This window comes from Phalacrocorax carbo, chromosome 3 (genome assembly GCF_963921805.1).
Source record: "Phalacrocorax carbo chromosome 3, bPhaCar2.1, whole genome shotgun sequence".
In the NCBI taxonomy this organism is placed as follows: Eukaryota; Metazoa; Chordata; class Aves; order Suliformes; family Phalacrocoracidae; genus Phalacrocorax; species Phalacrocorax carbo.
This window is the reverse complement of record NC_087515.1, coordinates 25,275,397-25,296,217: the sequence shown is the minus strand read 5'-3', so window position 1 is coordinate 25,296,217 and position 20,821 is coordinate 25,275,397. Positions and strand designations below refer to the sequence as shown.

At 47.0% G+C, this 20,821-nt stretch overlaps 1 protein-coding gene across 3 annotated transcripts in view; it reads right to left on the bottom strand.

Moving 5' to 3' along the window:
• LOC104047078 (FLVCR choline and heme transporter 1) overlaps window positions 1–20,821 on the bottom strand; it is a 59,837-nt gene that overhangs the window by 4,216 nt on the left and 34,800 nt on the right. For all 3 annotated transcript variants that reach the window (XM_064446212.1, XM_064446214.1, XM_064446215.1), the window contains 3 exons: window positions 15,055–15,129; window positions 5,793–6,174; window positions 3,765–3,880 (listed from right to left, as the gene is read on the bottom strand). In XM_064446212.1, the coding sequence (XP_064302282.1) occupies window positions 3,765–3,880; window positions 5,793–6,174; window positions 15,055–15,129 (573 nt within the window). The remainder of the gene's footprint in view (window positions 1–3,764; window positions 3,881–5,792; window positions 6,175–15,054; window positions 15,130–20,821) is intronic.

Sequence of the window (20,821 nt, the reverse complement as noted above, 5' to 3'; positions counted from 1 at the left end):
CCTTCCTCCCTCAAATTTAGGGATCTTCTTCCCTTCCCACCCTTTTCTTTCTCTCTCCCTCCCTCCCTGTAATTAAAGCCAGAATATGGTTTTAATTAAAGCACAGCTGGATGGTTTTACCTTCTCTGATTATCCAAGAGAGATGGGGAGTTACTGCACACCCATGGTGACATGCCCATTTCCATTCCATGACAATTCTCTACCTTGTATCTACAGACTGTCCTCCATAAGATTTCTCTTCAGGGTTTTAGGAAAAGGCAAGGATTTGTTGGAGCAGAGGCATCACAGCTCCTATCCTCCTTGGCTGGCAAGTGACCTGACATCAAACATCCCCTCTGAAGCAAGGACCTCTGCCCTACTGGCCCATCAGATCGCACCTCCTGTCCAAAGTGCCATGATGATGAGCACAGAAAAAGCTGTGCATAGCTGCTTGGTACATGGTATTCATTAGCTGTCTGCATTGGATCTGCCCGATTTTGCACATCATAATATAATACCCTCATAATCCTGGCTACTTGCACATCCCAATATAACGGACTAAGAGAATTTTCCTTTCAACAGCTGAAGTAGGGCAGAAGCACACAAGGCCAGTGTTGCTGTGATACTCACTGAGCATGCATGTGTTAAGCCTCAGTACGAAATTAAAAGGAAATAGATCTGGTGAACTGACATTTAGGAGCAGCTTCAGGCTGCCACATGATGCTCCCTTCCAAACTCCTATCAACACTCCCAAAGCCCTCCAGCTCCAAGCACTTCTGTTGAGGATGAAGCACTGTGTTACCAGTTTCAGCACAGTGGCTGGCTATTTACTGCACCGTCCTGGTTTGGGACTTCAGAGGACGGACAAGATGACACAGTAAAGCGTCAGACTTACCAGACAGATTCACACCACCCTATAACCTCTTTATTCACCCCATCTGCTGGCCAACCTTAGCAGGATCACACCAACTGTGGGCTAAAAGCACACGGACTGTTACGGAGCTCAGTTAATGAGCTGCAATTTGACTACACACCAGTCTTCTAGGCAGGCACGTACTGCTTATTGCATTGCCACCCATGTACTGCAACGTACCTTATCTGCCTTGTAGCTGTATTTCCAGGCTAAAAGGCTATCATGGGCTTGCTAGCAGCCACTACCAGCATTTACCTAACAAACTAGTAAGGAACCCTTTAACCAGCTCTTAAAGGGTTGAGGCTGTAAAATCCACTTCTGCCCTTAAGCACCACTTCAGCCTTTGTCTTTCAGAAACAATCCAGCAAGGACATTCCAGTTCACCATTCCAGTTCACATATTTTTCACTGGGAGATTTCTCCCAGCAGGCCCATATAATTTTATTGTTGACAAAAAACAGGCTGTAATAACAGCTTGTCATCAGCAGGTGAAGCCTCACAAATTAATGTGCTATTCAGCCCTTGCCAGCTCACGCCAGAGCTAAAACACTTGTCTCCTCCTCCCCTGCAAGCTCTAAAAAGCTGTAATTACAACATGCGAGTAAGAGATCCACAAAGAAACATAACAGTGTCGACAAGCACAGCTATTCTTTAGCTAGGATTTCAGCCTAAAGCCTAGCAAGCCTGAAAGTCTCTCCTCTTCTGTGTGTAACATAAAGGCCTCTCACTGCAACTAGGTTCTCAGAGATCCATCAATATGCAGAAGAAAATACCCAATTTCCCCTCTTGTATTTCTCATCCAGTGTCATGTGTAGATGCTGGTATGTGTCATCCAGTGCATCCCTGATGAGGGGATGCCATTTCCCCTTCAGGTCTCGAAGACCTCCCATTGCAGAAATCGGCAGATCTCAACTTTGAAAATGAATGGGCTTTGTCACCAGTGGGGAATCCCTGCAACAGCACACTCCTCTTCAACGTCACTCCTGCTGGGGCAAAAGGCACAGCCAGCCTTCGAGCCACCAGCACCACTGCACAGAAGCATCATTTTAACATCAGAAATGCAGTTGTTCTCCTTGGCATCACTTTTCTAACAGAGAGCAGCCTCTTGGGTCTGCTCAAGGGCCCTGGACCTGCCAAAAGCTCCTTCACTCCCCTTTTCCTTCCCAGCCTACTGGCCAGGCCCACGAGGGAGCTGTGCAGGGCCTGCAGGGCTGACAGGCAGCTACAAACCATGTGCTGCAAGAGCTACCACCCGCTGTGAGATTATTCCATGCCTTCCACCAAAGCAGAGATGAAGGTCTCGTGTGGATTCTGCTCTCAGACTCCTGCTCTCCACATCATGCTATAGCTGGGTCCTGAATCTTGCTGTCATGGTGGCCCAGGTTTTATTTTAGAGTGATATATAATTCCCTCTAGATACAGAGTGACACAGCAGAACCACCAAGCAGGTAAGAGGTGCTGAAGCCACTACAAGGCCACCAGTATGTCACTTGTCTTTCTGTCCTGGAAAAGCCAAGGAGGAACCAGCCACTGCAGAGCAGCCATGTGCCCAGCAGCTCTCTCAGGAAACCAGCCCAACTGGCAAGCCTCCAAGCCCAGCAAGACTCACTCTTCTCTCCAGACATGTGATCCACTCCAGCAACTGCAGAGGCACTACCAGAAACCTAGAGATGAAACCATCCCTCGAAGCGAATCTAGAAGGTGAAGAAGCCTGGAGGAGCTGAGCCCATTACAACTATAGTTATCCATGTGCTAAACAAGGAGTTCTCAGTGATGAAGCCCAAAGTACAGCATCATGGACTGAGTGTGAATTCACATGTAAAAATAAAAGCCTGCTGTGAAATCATCTGCTGCTAAAGTATCTTGAAGTTATCTTTAGAAGGTTAGTCTAATGTCTTTGTTAGCTGCTTCAAAATAAACAAACAAGTGCTGAGACAGTAGTCTGGGAGCCTATTTAAAAAGTGATGATCATAAATATGTGACTAATCTGGGTTACGTATAGGCTTTCACAGTTGTCAGCTTCCTGGCATGAAGCAGTACAGCTAAAATTCGACTCTTCCACACCTAAGGTATGGGAGTCTGAATGGCCAGTGTCTGTAAAAGGCCTGCAATCTGGAAGCTCAGTTTTATCCATTTAGAGGTATTGCATGCAGATAGTCCATCCTTCCCCACACAGTTAAAGAAAAACTATTAGCTACAATACACGAGGGATGTGGCCTGGGTTTTTTTTAAGCCTATTGAAATCAAAGAATACAGTGCAAGTGATGTTTCCACTTTGGCAAGAAGAGGAAGGGTTTACTTTTTCACCATCCCTGTAAGTCAGCCAGTCCTCAACGAAACCCACTCCAACAGAACAGCTCCATACAAAGGCTCATCACAGAGAATCCAATTTCTGTCTCAGTGACCACGACAGTAAGGCACCCCACCATCGCTAGCAAATACATCCTCTTGTGTTTAATACCTATGTCTGAACACTCTTAAATGTGATCAAACTACTTTCCCTCGTGTACAGGTCCCCTGCACGCCAGGCTAGGTTCATTTCTCCAGAAAGGGGACTGTATTAAGACTGAAAAAAGAAAAGGTGAAACCCACACTTCCACTTTCACAGTCATCCAACACCCCGTAGAATTTAACCAAGCAAAGCCCATAAGGGCCTCCAAGGACACCACACAGAGGGGCCATCGGGCAGCAGTAAGCACAGCACTGCCAGGACATCAGCAGTACCAGTGGCTTCTGGAGCCTCTTGGGCAACCAAGATACCTGGTGCAGTTTTCCTATACATGCCAGTGCACACATGTAAGTTTTGGTGTATTATTTTGCTGTACATCACTCTCAACTTCTGACCCACCAGCAGTGGCAGCAATAATACTCACGATTTGTCTCTTCTGCATGCGCGTCTCTGAGGGCTGGCTTGCCTTCGGTGAGGGGACAATGACTTACCCCGTGATCTCTCTTTCATCGGAGAATGGGCACTTGAGGGTTTCAGAATCTGCAAGAGATGGGGGAGGGAAGGAAAAGGCGTTCAATAAAGGCAATGATTCACTGAAAATAAAAAATAAAAATAAAGGGCCTCATACAGTAGCAGGGACAGTACACAAAGAGCCTTCAGTCCCTTGGGGCTTATTCAAACCCTGCCCAGGTTAAGAGGAACCCAAAGCTGTTATCATGTGATAGCTGTTCAGGGGCCCCCTGCAAAAATTAGTTGGTGTCACCAATTCAGTTCCCAGCTAAATGCTGAAAAAAAGTCTCATCCTCAGTTTTCTTCAGAGCTGGCAATAGCAAGGTATTAGAAAAATGGCTTTGAGCCTCAGCTGAAGGAAACTCACACAGCCAAATCGTCCTCTCCAGCTTTCCACTCTGCAAACAGAGGCGATGGCCTGCCAGGCTGGCAGTTCAACTCTGTGTGACAATGGAACTTTTCAGAATGTCTCCTGTCCATTCACATACTTGCCCACATTCCCCAGGCCCTCCAACCTCAGAAGTCCATCAGCACAACACTCACACTCTGGGCTATTTTTAAGACCTGATCTTCCAAAGTCAGTCCCTCACAATGGGAGCCCTCTGAATTAAGTGGCTTAAACTCTGAATTAACTGAAGGGGAGAATCAGATGCAAAGCCTTCAGCCTTCAAGGGTTTAGGGCGGTCGTCCTGGCCTCGAGGCACTTAAGGTTTGGACTGAATGTCACAGCTCAGCACACACACAGAGCTGGTGCCTCCATCAAAAGCAAGTACTAAGTTCAGTAAGTCATCTACCCATATGGACTTCAACTAGAGCATGTTTCAGCTGTTTGCTCTCTAGATTATATTAAAAGTAAATTAATAGAGAAGACAGGGAAAAAAGCTTCATTACATCTGTAATCAAGCACATGTGCTTAAGGTGACAGTATGGTACAGTTGGCCCTCAAGACTCCTTGGCAGGGCAGGATAGGTGGCAGCAGGACATAAGGTCTACGATGCCACTAGCGTCACTTGCCTCAAGGTCAGGGCAAGGGGGCAGGTGCCTCAGCCAAAAAGGCACGCGGCTGCTACGTAGGAGCCATTCCTCAGTAGGGCAAGGGAAGGGAACCCAGAATAACTTGGACGCAATGCTGCATGCCTCTCCATGAGAGCCAGCCCCATACTTAGCAACACACCTGCTCTGCTCCTGCTGCCAGCAGCAGGCTGGAAAGGCACCAAATCCCCTTCCACCATGACCACAACCAGCTCCTTGCCCATGCCAGTCCTGGAGGCATGGTCAGGGACACCCCTCATGCCCAAGGGCAGCCAAAACCTCTAGCTCCCTGGCAGCCTGCCTGTCTCCCCGTCATTTCCCTCCAGCATCTTCAGTCCAACCACCCACCAGGGAAGCACCAGCCTGTCAGGGCCTCACTTTCCTCACCCTTTGCATGCAACCTACTTTGTGATTTAGCTGAGGGTAGTGGGCATCCAGAAGCACAGGGCAAAGCCACTGGCATGCCTGTGAGGAGAAGTAACCGCTTGACACAGCTGTCTCACGGCATCCCTTGCAGCTCAGGCACAAAGAGCAGAGATCCCTACCTGTGACCAGGCCACCCACCCCACCAGCTCCTGGCACACTGGTTCTTCCCAGCCACCTTCTTCCAGGGTCAGTGAGAAAAGCAAATTAGGCAATAGCTCCTTTATGGCAAGGGACAAGTATAGGTTTGAGTGTTTCCCAGGCTGAAGGGGAGATCTTTGAACTAAAAAGTAGCTGTAAGGCCTTGAAAACACACCAAACCCTGTGGAAGAACCACCAAGACAAATGTAAGCGCACCCCCAGTCCACCTGGTACCACCTTAATCTCAGACTGGGGTCAGTCTGCTGACACGGAGCAAGACCAACCTCTGCAGGATGGGATTAGGCACACTCAACTCTGAGTCCACTGCCCAGGCGTGCAGACCTACCTTCATCCTCATATCCCTGGCAAACTTCTCCAGCTCCTTCCTGACTTCTGTGCGCATCATTTTGGATATGTTGAGGACCAGCTGTTTCCACTCAATGGGCTGAAAGCTGTGCGGCTCATGTGGGACATATAATCCAATTTTTACTTTTTTGACTGAATGCAAGTACTTTTTATAGGAGTCTTCAAATTCAAAGATGAGGTCGCTCAGAGTTCGGTAAGTTAGAGGTTTGTCCATCAGATCTGATCGTCTGCTCATGCCCAGTGAGCCATACCGGCCGTTGCAATAAATCCCGAGCACCACATGATGAAAATAGTTCCCTGAGAAGTGGGTTTTAAAGCTGATGGGGAATCGTTCCACAGAGGGCTGCCCGTTCGTTAAGTATCTGGTGTGCACTGCGTCAAGGCAACAATGGCACTGGGAAAGGAGCGTGCACAATTACACCTGTAAGAAACCTTTAGCATGTTTTCTTTTTAACTGCCAGGACAAGTGCTTTCTTGTAAACACAGATTTATTCTCACTGTGCCCCAGAAACAGTCAATGCTGCCAAAGCCCATCTCACTGCTTGGAGAATAAGATGCAACGGTTCAGCCAGGGAAAGGCCTGTCTCTAAAGCTCTTGGGGGAAGGAAAAAAACCACAGCAGTGTTTGGGTCAGCACACCAGAAGAGAGACCACCCTCCCCAGATCTGTGGGAACTCCCCCATTTGATACCAACATCAAACTCCCATGCTCCTAAAAGGGAAGAGTGTTTCCCTCCATTTTATGCTGGAGCTTGGTATGACTCAGGTTCTTGATCCTCATTTTCCCACATCTTCAAACAGTACAAAAAAAAAATCTGAATTTATTCCTCTCCAGGGTGACAGTCTGCCGCCTTTCCATCTGTAAACCGGCCCCTCAGCATGGCCACTCCTCATACAAGAATGGTTTTGCATGTTACCCTTGTAACAGATTGCTGAGATGAACAAAGTAAAGCTCCCAGGCAGATAATTAATTAGATAAGCACAGAGACATGGTCAGGAACAAATGCTTTAAAAAGCAAAACATGTCCTCTGAATCACTGGCTGGCCATTTCAAATGCACCACATGCAGAGGCCAGGGCCAAGCTCCATAACAGTGTAGTAAGTGATCTCAGAGAGGAACTATGCACAGGTCCGGGTCATCTCCTCGGGAGGCTGCTGGCCTGTGCCAGGGGGAGGCGAGACTGAGATTCCCTCACGCAAGCAGGTTTGCATCAGTGTATGCGTTGCACGCAGCTCCCTGCTGCTAATCCCCAGACAGCTGAAACCCACCCTGGCTCCATGTGCTGACATCCAGCCCCTGGGACAGCAGGCACCCTTTCCCTCTGCAGCTGAGATCCCCACCCACGCCTGGGGAATGGAGGAGGGATGACCAGAAAAGGCTGCAGCAAGACACTTCAGCCCAGGGTTACTCCAGCCAGAGGCACCTGCTGTAACCCTGGATCTATCCCCAGAGGCAGACATGGTCAAGGCGGTCAGCCAGGGCACAGCAACTACAAAATACTTTGGCCTGAGGGGCAGCACTGCCAGGATAGCATCAGGGCAGCCTGAAGAACAGAGAAGTGGGGTCAATCCCCTCTGGAGCTGCAGGGACCAGCTCAGACCAGGGTCCTGCTCTGGGGATCTCCAGCATCCCCTCTCCCCCCCCACCCCATACCCAAAAAAGAGGTCTTTAACAGCAGCAAAACAAGAGCCACTGCACAGCTGAGATGCCCTAGGATGTTACTGCAGCCAGCCTTCCTCCCCTGCCTGCATAGCACAGCTGCCTGACAGCTGATGGAAACTGAGAACACAAAACGCCTTTGTACCAATACCATAAAACACAGATCGGGTTCAGCTCTGGTTCTGCCCAGCCTGACACCCCACCTCACCACCAGTGCAACTCCCCGGGGTGCTGACCCCCTGCCCACACTTCCTGTTTCACCTCCTCTCTCTACAGGGATGCAGGAGAAGCATCCAGCAGTTCTCATCTGTCTCTAAAGCATTTTTCCAAGCGGGTATTTGACCCACCTGACACTTGTTGAATTTCACATATTCACAATTTTGCCCTCCAGGTGAGCACAGAAACCAACTAGTAGGAGATCCGTGGACTGTCCAAAATCTGAAGTCAAGAGCAAGGAGTTAAACCTCTATACAAAAAAAGGCAAAAAAACCACATTGGCCAAAATATTTCAGAACAGCCACAGGGAAGCTTTTCAGTTCCATGTCAAACATATTTAACCGTGTTCAGTGCTAGATGTCATCAGTTTTAGCAGTCTGGAGAAAATATATTAGAGGGTATAGGAACGGACAGCACCATGGGCCCAGCTTCTGGTGCACTTCAGTGTCTGCACAACAGCAAGCCTGGACAAGCGTGCAAATCAGAGTGCAGACCTCCCTACAACACACCCAACCCCTCACCCAGCCAAGGCTACGTGAGCCCACCTCTGCCCACCTGCTGCCCCACGTATGTCAAACACAAGCACCTGCAGCAACTGCCAAAGCTCACCCCAATACCAGCTACACTGACGCAGAACAGAAATAGCTCTAATGCCTTCAGTGGTCTTGCTGGATCACTGTTGCATTAGGACTATCTTCTCCAAGAAAAACCCCATGCTTTTGGTAAAATTAAAGATTATAAATACACTGTAAGGTCAGAATGGGGCCAAGTGATGTTATATCATCTGGAAAACTCAGCCCACAGTCACCTCATTTAAAAGGTCACCTTGCTCCAGGCCTTAAAAGGAGCATCCTACCTACATCAAAGTCATGTTAACAATAATTTTTGTCCTACAGACAGATTCTTGCAGAAGCCCATTGTATTTATCATTCTGTGTAACTGAAAAAGCAGTATCTTTTATTAACACATATGAAGCTTTCAAACATCACCACTATTTTTCCCCCTCATTATGAAAGGGTTTTCTCTCTGCTCCCCGAGTGCCTTTCTGTTAAGTCCACACAAAGCTTAGGTGGCCACCTGCCACACATACACACTTCTGCCACGAGGTCTCAGAGAAGTTGCAATTTAATCTCATTAAATACTAGGCAGGAGTAAAAGAATCTTTTGAGGATGGAAATTACCCACCATCAAATAATCCAGCAACAACCGCTGTGGAAATTAACCTTTAGGTACAGGTTGCTTCTGCTAAGTGACTAGCTAATGAGAGTCCCCACCCGAGATGAAATACACAGCAAATGGGCTAGAAAGGCACGTCAGATCTTCCCCTCCGTCCATGCATCATTATTATTTCTTTTTCTTTCTGCTCTGCCCAACTAGAGCTGTATTAGGGCAAACAAAAGGCAATGACACAGCAATGCCGCAGCTGTAATCACACTTTTGAGCAGGGACTGTAACTGCAGGGTAGAGAGTCAGGGAGTAAATTATGTGCCACAATAGAGAAGCAGTGCAGAGCAGGAGAGGGCACAAGCAGCTGTAACGAAAGCTTAGTGGCCTCCCAATCACAGGTCTTCCTGTAAATCAAAGCAGCAGAAAAACAGCATTGAGGGATGCTGACCTTCTTGGAGGTCACACAGGAGGGACACTAATCTTCTGGCTGGCCACCTCTTGCCCCAGTATCCCTCCTCTTCCCCCACACCCAGGAAATACACAAGGATGATACCTGGAGCACCACCAGAGTCTCAGGCGAACCGGTTGGTATGGCATGTCCCTATCCCTCAGAGACGCCCAAACCATGCCTACCCAGACTCTGAGATCTTCTGCAGCCTTATAGTAGTCCTTTAACCTCAATTTCTTCTACCCCACAAAGACCCTAATGCCTGCCAGCCAGGGCTGCATCTATTAGGCAAATGATAAATTCTGCTTTTGTATCCCAGGGGGCTGATTTTGAAAGAGAGAGGTTTGGGTCAAAGCAGTGAGAGAAGAATTGGGCCCAAAGCATACAACATGCTTTGGGGGTGACACGCCACTAGGGTAACCCAGTACAGCTCTGTTAACAAGTGGGCTTTCCTGAGCACACCAATACTGCTAGCAGCCTGCGGAAAGGGCCAGAATTCCCATGCCAGCATGCAGCTACGCTAGATCTTCAAGTCAACACAAGCACACCATCCTCTGAGCCACAAGCTGTTGTGCTTCCTGTAGTCCCATTGCCTTCACTACCCAGGCTCACAGAACCTAGCTTGGATACCTGGGAGACATTCAGATCCCAGACTCAAATACAAGCAAGGCTCAGGACACAAAACCCGTACTACTTTCCTGGACAGTGGGGCAAATGAAGAATAGCAGCCTTAGCCAGTTCAAAAGAAAAGGGGAGAATTAGTTAAGGTGCTAAGTCAACCCCTTAGTTTTAACACTCTGGAGCAGAAAGCATCTGGATTGGGTTTTCTTTAAATCTGCACACTCACACGATGACTCAACCAATACCCTTCTGTGATTTGCTCAAGGATTTTTTTTCCCCCCTACATCCTGGTGAATTCTAATATCAAAAACAGTCCCACAAAGAAGTCCTAGCATCTCCCCCCCAGTACAGGCCCTTCCCTACACAGGTGCCCCCACTGTAGAGCACAGAGCAGTTCCCAGCCAGAAGAGAGACTTGAAGCCCTCTACCTTGTTTATTTGCCAGCAGCAACTTTTAGAAAAAATATTCTATTGCCTTTTTTTATTTTATTATTAATAAAGAATTGGAGCAGGATCTTTCCATGTGTCAGCCAGCACTGTGGCTCTGGTCTTCAAATATTTCTGGAAATAGGTCTTAGCAGCTGATAGACCCACCTGACAGCAGCTGGCTCCCCATGGCTAGGTGAGCTCAGGTTACTTGCCACCAGCAGTTTTCCCACCACCACTAGGAATCGCAGCCTGCTGCACAGAAGACGAGGTGACACACTGCAAGGACCTCAGCACACCTGCATCTAAACTGGCTTCAACAGTTTAGCTAAGGGTAAAAAACTGGTGCCTTTGCCAAGTTAACAGGCAGTGACTGTGCAAGGGGTGCGCTAGTGGCAGGTGAGGAGGCAAGTGCCACCCCTGTGCTGTGCACCCACCTGCAGCACCAACAGGGACCCAGAGCCACAGAGACCCCCAGGACCACGGGACGTGGGGAGACCCTCCTCCTCAGAGCCCCAAAGGAAAAAAGCCCAAACGTAAGTCAGTGCAGCAAGGCCCTGCAGAGCCCGCAGCAGCTTGAAACAAAACAAGATATTCTCAGGATTCAGAGATAAGTGCTGGCATCACTTGTTTCCAGCCCAGCCCACCAATGCTGATGCCCGATGGGTCTATGCACCCAGCTCTCTCAGCACCCAGATTTGCGAGTACTTCTCTTCCAGCTGCAGGAAGACCCAGCATCACACCTGACACCTTCTGGTATCTCCACTTTAAGTCCCACTGCCTTGCAAACCAAAGACAAAAAAGGGAAAGCAAAATGAACCTGATATTGAGAAAATTAATGCCCATTGCATCACTTGTGCTAATCCATTTGTTATTTATTAGTTTGAAATTCTCCCTTATTTAACTCAGTCAAGATGAAGTTGCAGTGCTCCATGCCTTTGAGCCCAGCAAGAGTCTTTCTTCAGCTGAAATCTGGTCAAGATGAGCACAGAAAGCCAGAGGGTGCCTGGTTCCCTCCTCTCCTGCTGCTCTCAAGGGCCAGCGAAATGTGAGCAGGTGCCTTGAGCCATCCCAGCAGGCTGTGCCACACAGCACAAGCAAGCTGGAGGGGATGAGAACAGGCTGAGAGGAGCAAGGAGGCAGCTTTATTTACATTAGCGATGCTGAAGCCGCTAGCTCAGTGAGCCCAGGTTCTCCCCCACAGCTCCAGTGGCCATGAAGAAACAGGTCAAGTAGCTGGCTCAGTCTCCTGAAGTAAGACTACCAAGCCGGCATCACTCTTTTTGAGGTGCCTGTTCTCCAGTACCCAGCTGCAGTCTGAAGTGACTAGCTTAAGACTGCATGCGATTAAAAGCTCTCTCCCAGCTCTTCCCAGCTACGACAGGGTAGCATGCAGGAGGGTAGATATTGAGCAGGACCCTCCTCACCCATATTTCAGCCAGCAAGAAAGTCAAGCTGTGGACAAGCATTGCAGGAGGCAAAGAGGGGCACTGCAGGGACATCAATATCCTGCAATGACTGTGGCAAGAAACTCTACCCCCTACCGAAAACACTTGCTCCCAGCCAAGGGAGGTACCTGCTAGGCAGGAGGAGCAGGATGGGCCCAGGTCTCCAGCAGGGATAATCATCATCCACAGATTAAATGCGCAGAAGGCATAGTGCCATAGTGCAGAGGCTATTAAATGATTTCTCCCTCCTGAGGCATTTCTGTTCTCCTCTTCCTCATTTAATGATATTATCGGACAGGGGGAGGTCTAATACACTGCATGGGTCTGTCACCTCAGAGGCACACTGAAGGCAACGGGAGTTACATTCACCCGACACAGACAGGCTTTGCAAGAGTCCCTGAGGATGGATGCACCATGCCGCCTCCCTCTCCCCCTCTGATATTTTCCTCCCCCCATTTTAATAAAGTGAATACAGCACAGATTAAATTCCCTTGGCACTTTTTGGTTTACTCTTCCCTTTCCTGAGCATAAGTCATTTGGATCCTTGTTCACAAGGAATGAGCTGAACAGACCATTACTCAGCTGATGTACAACTGAACCAAGAAATGCCCTGGGGAAGACAGCAGGAAGAATGCCTCTGGTTATGCACTGATGAGCAGACCACATAAGTAGAGAGATATGAAGCCAGTTCAGACAGCTACACAGAGAAAAGCCATGCAAGATTGCTGCAAAATAATATTGGAAGATTTGTATGAGCTTTCAGTCATCTCACAGTAGCTGCTCCCTTGGTGCGTATAGACAGGGTAGCTCAGTATTTTAACTCATTGCCCTATAAAAACACTTCAAGATCTAGTGTGAAGGCAATTATGCAAAACATAATTCTGCACCAAGAGGGATTACAGAAGTGTTTTATAAGAAGTCGCATAGTAAAAGGCAAGAGCAGCTCAATTAAAATGACATCTTGCTAAGCTGCTCTGCGCGAGTCAGTCTTTGAATGAAGGCTCACGCCAAGGGTCTGCTGTAGTGGGCTGTGCTCTTTTCTGTATCCAAGCAACACAGCAAAGCCTGCTAGCACAAAAATTACAAGCAGTACCTTATTTACAGAGACAGAGAAGGGATCCAGAGGTTAACACACACACACATGCAGGGATGCTCAGCTCAGGTATATGTGAAGAGATTGGTTTGACACTCAGGAGAACGTAAGTGCATCTCTTACCTGGCAACCACCTGACCTTGGAAAGCAAGTCATAGCTTCTGGCCTCACTGTGTCTGCATCTAGAGGGCAATGCTTAAGATCAAAATCTCACAGCTGAGAAAAATCAGCAAACTTCCCCACGTGCTGTTACAAAGATGTCTCCCAAAAACCCATGTGGCACAGGTAGGAGAGCACCATGAGGTTCTGCACAGACACAGGCTCACAGGCTTCATACCAGGCACTTTCAAGGCACACATTCAGACAGCCCATCCACTCAAGCAAAATACTTCGGTTTTATATTGCACAGATCATTTAAACTTTAACACTTCTGTTACTGGACCACCACCCCAGCAGATAGCCCCTGTTGTCTCACAGGAGGCTTCCAAGACAGCAAGTCATAGGAAGACAGCCCATACCCTCCCCTGCCTAAGCCTCCTCATGAGGTAATCTCAATTAAAAAAACCACACTACCACAGCAAAACATTTTCCATAAACATTTTTTAAAGTACCATCTAGAGACAGAAAGATTCACCTAAATATTAAAAGTCCAAAGAAACTTTAGATGCCACCAAACAGTATAAACTATAGCTGTCAACTATTTTGCTTCCGCCACTGCTCAAAAAAAAAAAGGAACATAGTCAGGTTTGAGGCAAGCAGAAAAATCCCTCTTTATAAATGAAAATAAAGCAGTCAAAACTTTTAGATCAGTAAGGATACTTTTAGGTTATCATGGTCATCTATAAACCACTTATCACTCTCTGCTCATGTGATAGGTGGAATAATCAGTTCAGTGCTAGAAATACAGCACTAGAAGCCACACTAACACTTACCAGTACTGCAGAGCAGCATCAATTCCACCTGGGGATTACCTCCCCTATCTCTTTGGCCCCCAAATAGTTTCCAACACAACTCTGACACAAAGGCAAGCACAACAGATCCACCAACATCATTTCCGTTTCTGGGAGGGCATCAGTTTGAGTCTCTTGCTGACATCAAGCCCCCAGGATCCCCATCCCTCTAGCTGCATGCAGACCCTGCCAGCATTTGCAGGGGAAGCTCCATCAGCCAGAGCCACCTATCCCTGGCACACAGGGAGCTAAGCACAGCCGCGAGCAGCACCCAGTGCACACCACAGACCTCCTAGCATGGCGGGGGCTGCATCCAGCATCGAATCTTACACACCACACATGACTTGTTCAGCCCACATCCCCTTCCCACCTCACAGCAGCCACCCCTCTCATGAGCCGACACCAGCAGAGCCTGGCAGGTAGTGCCCAGCTCCTTCTCCCACGAGAGGGGGCAGCAGCAGCAAGCAAAACACTGCAGAGACATGCCAGAAGCTGGTTTGCTTCCAAGTTTATTTTGGGTTCGGTTTATGGTTTGTTTTAAATCAAAGACATATTGTGGAAAGACATATCCAGCATACAATTATTCCTATAACCCTGCCTTGCCCGCCTCTAGTGTTTTGGGATGATGCAGGTTGATTTATCAGTAACAGCACAAGAGGATCAAGAAGCGAGTCAGTCTCTAAATGAAAGTATTCTTGGGTTTTTTTTCTGAGACTGAAGGGGAAGCAAGCATTATGATAAGGTAAAGCTTAAACATTTAACTATAATACACGTTTCTGCACAAAGCACAGCTGTGGGCTGAGAGACAAAAACTGACATAACTTTGCCATGTAAACATTAGACAAACATAGGACAGAACCTGCATTCCTCAGGTGTTACCAAGCTACAACAATAACTAGCAGAGGAACACTAACAAAGAAAACAGGGATTGTGTAAGACAGATACTTATCTGGGCACTTTGGGTCAGATCCTGACATTACGCAGGCGTGAGGCAAAGTCGGCACAGCCACAGCACAACACTTGTGAAGAAGGCACATGGCATCCAAGCTCCTACCAACAAGCCTAGGCAATTCAGCAATTTGTTGTTCAATACCACAGCAGTTCCCCAAGCTGCTGACACTCACCTTTGGCTGTGACCATCTCAAACACCATCTGGAAGGCCAATATATTAAACGGTGCTGCAGTGGAAAAAGCCACAGACGTGTGAAAGGATACATCCCCAGGATAACTGCTTCAAGGCATTTGATGGGTAGGGACTCCCTGGTCATTTCTTTTGCTGTCTCCATTAACCTAGGACAGAAATAAAAAGGTTTTTGATTTCTTTCAGTTGGAGCAGTTGACAGGAATCAAAGGGTCCCCTCATACACTAACAGCCAGGTGCCTCTGGTTCTTATCTCAGCAGGCGCTGGTAAACTTGATTCTTCTCTTCAGCGGCTTGCCAGAGCCCTGTTGACTTCTGGAGGATGACTGGGGAGGGGAGGGTCGGGGTGGGAGAAGAGAAGGGTGTTTGGCATCCCAGTGCCTTCAAGCCTCTGGAGGTGGGTTGGAAGAATGCAGTCCTCTGCCTCTCCAGCAACTCTATACGCATCACTTCAAAGTGTAACACAAAGCCCTGCTGAGCTGCAAAAGCTGGCAATCATGCAAGCTCCCACAGCAGGACCAAGTTTAGCTTATTTTCAAAATAACTCTGGCTCTCCTCTGGAAAAAACAGGGGAGAGAGGATTGTTACATGATGGCCCCATGAAAGCTACAAATGCCTCTGTGAGCCTATAGCTATAGGTGCAGACAAGAATTTAATGCCTTTTTTCCAAAGTCTGCTCTGCAGAAACCTCTACCAACACAGACACTTCACACCACTGCAAGCTGAACTATCATCTTGCTGCTGCTCCCTACCTCCCACGGACTGGGAAAATGGTAAAAAACAATTTCTTGCAGAAGTGCAGGAAATGGCATGCCCAGGATCTTGCAGGTTTACAAAGCTTAGTCACAATCTGGACTCCTACCTTTGGAGTAGAGTTATCTGACAGGGACAGCACTGTGATGAGAAACAAGCAACCTAAGCTCAGCTCAGCTGAGAAAGCTGTCAAGCCAAACTGACACCATATCATCAACCAGCTAGGTAGCCTATCCCCTTCTACAAGCAGATCCTGAAATCCTGGAAAGTTACGAAAAACAATACTGGAAGGACATTTAAAAAAGGCCAGAAAAGTCATATTCGCTGAAACCCAAACCAAAGGATGACTTCTATTTTGAAGTCTTCTCTATCCATGTCCTTTCCCTGAGAAGAGCTTTGTAAACAGATGCCTACTGTCAGGGAACAACACACTGAACGATAAAAATATTTGTATTAGAGAAGATGATTAAAATATGCATCTAAAACCATTAAAGTTTGTCTTTCCCACTTTCTAATTCACCCACTTCATGCATTTTAAACCTTCTGTTGACTGCAAATGGCAATACAGCTTCCACTGCTATTACAGCCTGTCACAGCCATTCTGCATCCCATTTATCCAAGTTAGAAATTATCTTTTGATTTGTAAACAACCGCCCTTTACACTCGCCTGCAGTACAGAAGACAAATTAGAGTTAGTCTGCCTCCTACATGCTCACAATTGGCCACAGAAACCCCACTGCTGGAAGCAGCGAGGAGCTCCAGCAAGGGCACACAATGGGGCCCCTTCATCCCCCACAGTGGCTCCTCACTGCTGGTTACAGCAGCAGCCACTGCAAAGCTCCATCTCCATCCAGAGAAGTATTACATGTGGATGATCCATGGGAGGTATTCATGAACAAGATGATCCACTGAATTTCCCATCTTCTGACTCCACAGGAAGGGGAAGACAGCAGGGGGGAGGTCACAGCTGATTATGAATGTGTGTCCTAGGGACAGGGCCAGCATCTCCTCCTCAGGTCCACACCTATACTGACCCCACTGCCAGCAGGCAAACAGAGTAACTGTACTGGAGCTGCCTCATCACCACATGCAGCATCAATCAGGTGTCCTAACACCTGCTTTTATAAGCTCACTGCTGTCATGATTTCAAGGTATTGTCAGCATGGAGATAACATTAATGACTCCACAGCCAGGGAGGGAGTCTTCAAAGTAATTGGCCTAAATGAGCAGTCAAATTACTACCAACTTATCTGTTGCAGCAACACTCACGCTATTTAAATATTAAGTTGTATTTAACATGCACTCTGTTTGCAAGCCACATATGTGCTGGTTCCAAAGCACAGCTCTCCAGGATGCTATGTGATTATTAAGACAGATTTAAATCCAACAGGAGAGGCATTTCCCTTGCTTAAAAACACACTGCCTGTTAGCACACAGGTACCTCAGCTGTCCCTTCTGAGGCTAAAGGGAAGGGAGGACAGCTGCCACTACACAGCATCATCAGACAGCTGGGCTCAGAAGGGACCCTGGGAAGCCCTCCTGTCCCACCTCCTGCTCAAAGCACCCAGGTCCTGGAGCTGCAGCAGGTGCTCAGTGGCCACCTGGGACCTGGCAGCTCAGAGATGGCTACAGTCTTCAGACTGTGGGATCTGCGTAAGGGGAGCATTGGTCAAGAAGCGTCACCAATGGTAAGCAAACAGGCATCCATCTGCACCCACGGGACAGGTCATGCCCTCACGCACACCCATCCCAGAGTCCTGGGGAATACTCCACAAAGTTTGCTTTCTCCTCTGTGTTTGCAACAGAGACCAAAGGGTTTATGCAGATGACCCAGTTCAGTAACCACCAAGAGCATCTGTCTTCCTCTCTTAACAAGCTTGAGATGAAGCGTGGCCTTAAACCCCATATTTGCATTGGAAGGAAAGCCTTCAGAGAAACCCCAAGCCACCACTGTGCCCAAGGTAGCATAAGCCAAATCTAAATCACTTATCACAGATAATTTTTCAACCTACTTTTAACTGGGTTCTCAAAGGCTCAGGAACCCAACAGTTAATCTATCCTTTACTTAACCTTGTATCTAAGAAGGTCTTTCCTTTTTTGCAATTTAAATTAGAAGCTATTTCTGCTATCCACAGTGGGCATGGAGACCATTTATTATCTCTCCTCTTGCAACTGACATTTGTATACAGGACAGGCTATAATCTACTCTCTCCTCTGTAAACATGAGAAAGCAGGCAGATTTTTTTTTTTTCCTTTTCTTTTTAATCCCTCCCTTTCTCTCACGCCAAATCTTCCCTTTGGTCATTTTTTCCTAGACCTTGGGCAATGTTAGTTGCTTCCCTTTTGGATTCTCTTCAACTGACTTGCATCTCATGGTCCCTTCAGCTGAGCCCACCACACCAATACAAACAGAACAATTTCCTCCTGAAACCAACTTTCAGTATATTTTTCCTACCAACTAGTGGTTTTGGTTTGGGTTTTTTGTTTGTTTGGTTTTGTTTTTGGGTTTTTTTGTTTTTTTTTTTTACAACCACCCCCATCAGTACGAAACTAGCCTTTCGTTCTCCATTGTGTATTCTCACAGCCAGCTATTCCCAACCTCCCATTTGTTCCACCCCAGCTCTCTGTTACCCTTCAGATCATTCTGAATCTCAATTCCACTTTGCCAAGCCTTGTCACCTTGTCCAGCCTGGACCACAAAACACATCTATCAGCAAACAATTACCCGTACCATTAATGAAAAAAACATTGACCTGGGACAGAGATTGCACACCTCAACTGACAAACTCTGCTAGGCAAGAACAAGCTATTGTAAAGTACCACTTTCTAAGTGCTTCTTTTCACCAGGTTGGGTGCTTATATCAAAATAGTTTCATTTAGACTTGAGTTCCCTGCCTTATCTGGAGGCTGCCAAAAGCCATACTAAGGCAAAGAATAAGCACAACCACAACTTCTCCCTCGTTGTCAAAAGCTCTTACACTCTCACGGAAGGAAAATATCCGAACCAAACTATGCCAAACTAAGTTCATGTTGCCTCTCACTCACCACCTTCTTATATGGCAGACACTCGATTGACAGGCTGAGGGAGTTGGGGTTGTTCAGCCTGGAGAAGAGGTGGCTGCAGGGAGACCTTATTGGAGCCTTTCAGTACTTAATGGGGGACTATAGGAAGGATGGGGGCAATCTCTTCAGCAAGGCCTATTGTGACAGGACAAGGGGTAATGGTTTTAAAACTAAAGGAGGGCAGATTTAGACTGGATATAAGGAAAAAATTTTTCACAATGAGGGTGGTGAAGCACAGGAACATATTGCCCAGAGAGACAGTGGAAGCCCCATCCCTAGAAACATTCAAGGTCAGGTTGGACTGGAGTCTGAGCAACCTGATCTAGTTGAAGATGTCCTTGCTCACTGCAGGGAGGTTGGACTAGATGACCTGTAAATGTCCCTTCCAACCCAAACCATTCTATGATTATTTGCACTAGCATTTTTCCTGAAACTGCAGATAAACTTAAATAGTTCTAGACTCTTTTTCCCTTATTTTTTTTTTAAAGGCTGGTATCTTTGCCTTCACCAGCTTCCATCAAAAGTACCCATCCTCCCCACACCCTCTAACAGAAGTATTAATGGTTTGGAGGTTGTCAGCTCTCTAAAAAAGCATCAAGCTCATTTGAAAACAGTTAATTACAAGTGCTCTTTGACTTCTCCTTTCCCTATTTTATTTCACTCCTGAATTCTTACCACACTGTCCCAGATGTTAATCGTGACTAGAAAGCCTGCACCATTAAACTTGTGAATTAATATTTAAGGAAGGAGGGAAAGAATTATAAGACAGCATCAAGCATTTTAATTCCCTGCCTGAGCAGGGTTTGTTTCCAGGATTTTCTTTAAATGTTTCCAGTTACCTGAACAGACTCCACATATATGATACTCTAAAGCAGTATTTCTCCATCTCACACCACAGTTAGCTGGGAACCAGCCCGAAGCCACCCTCTCCACAGACCCCAGTGAGCACAGGAGGAGCCCATCTCTTCCAGCAACTTGGGGAAGACTGTTACAGTCAAAAGTAAGCATCATGCAGCTTGCCTCTTTGTGGCATTTACACCACTGTCTGAAGCCCACCAGGCAGATCTCTATTCCAGAACACAGTGAACATTTCTGCCTCTAACAAACAGGGTGCATGCTCCTCCCTCAAGATCTACTCCTTTGCAGATTGTGATATTTTCTTGTAAATTGACTCAAATTTCTTTCAGTGTTTTCAGAAGCCCACCTGGATTATCTCCTTTGCTTTCTGCACTAAGAGAGGGCTCATAGAGGAGATGGTTTTGCACCTTTTGGATGCTTTCTGTTTAAAATGGCAAGGACTGAAGACATCTCAGGGGAAGCATGAATGCCTTTTGCTCCCAGACTTTTCACTAGGGCATCCGATCTAATGTACAGGTTAGAAAAATTTTCAAATCTTTTAACATGCCCAAAACTGGAGGATCTCACCAGCTGGCACCCATCACACTAGTATCACTTCAGAGACGACCACACTTAGGAGAAGACATTGCCCATTACCTTCACCAGAAAGACTCCTACAGACTTCAGTAAACTCTGAATTAGTGAGACATTCCAGCACATTTTCCACTAAGTTCTCCTTCCCTAGGCCTTGGTACTTGCATGAGGCCCATAAAATTTCCCTTTCTCAAGTTCTTCTAAGGCTCATAACAGTTTTATTCTTCCCAATGAAGCAAAGACAGAAGCAAAAGGCACCAACAAGATTAAAGAAGATGAAACAGTGGAGCAGCTACTGCTCTTATGAATCTTGTCAAAACCAGCTTCAATGGCAAAAGCACTTCTACCACATGCTGAACATGGTACCATATCTATAACATTCTCCCTTTGTGCAAGAGAGAAGCAGATGTTCAAATGCCTTCTGCAGTCTATTGTCTGGAAGTGGTATGAGCCCATTTTTCTTTACAGCCCCATCGGGGTTCCTTAATAACATGGTGTGTTGAAACAGCATTATTTTCTGCACCCCTGCTTCACTGTTACTTGGTTGCATCGTTCCCACGTGACTTCTTCTATCACGCTCTTTTACTGCAATTG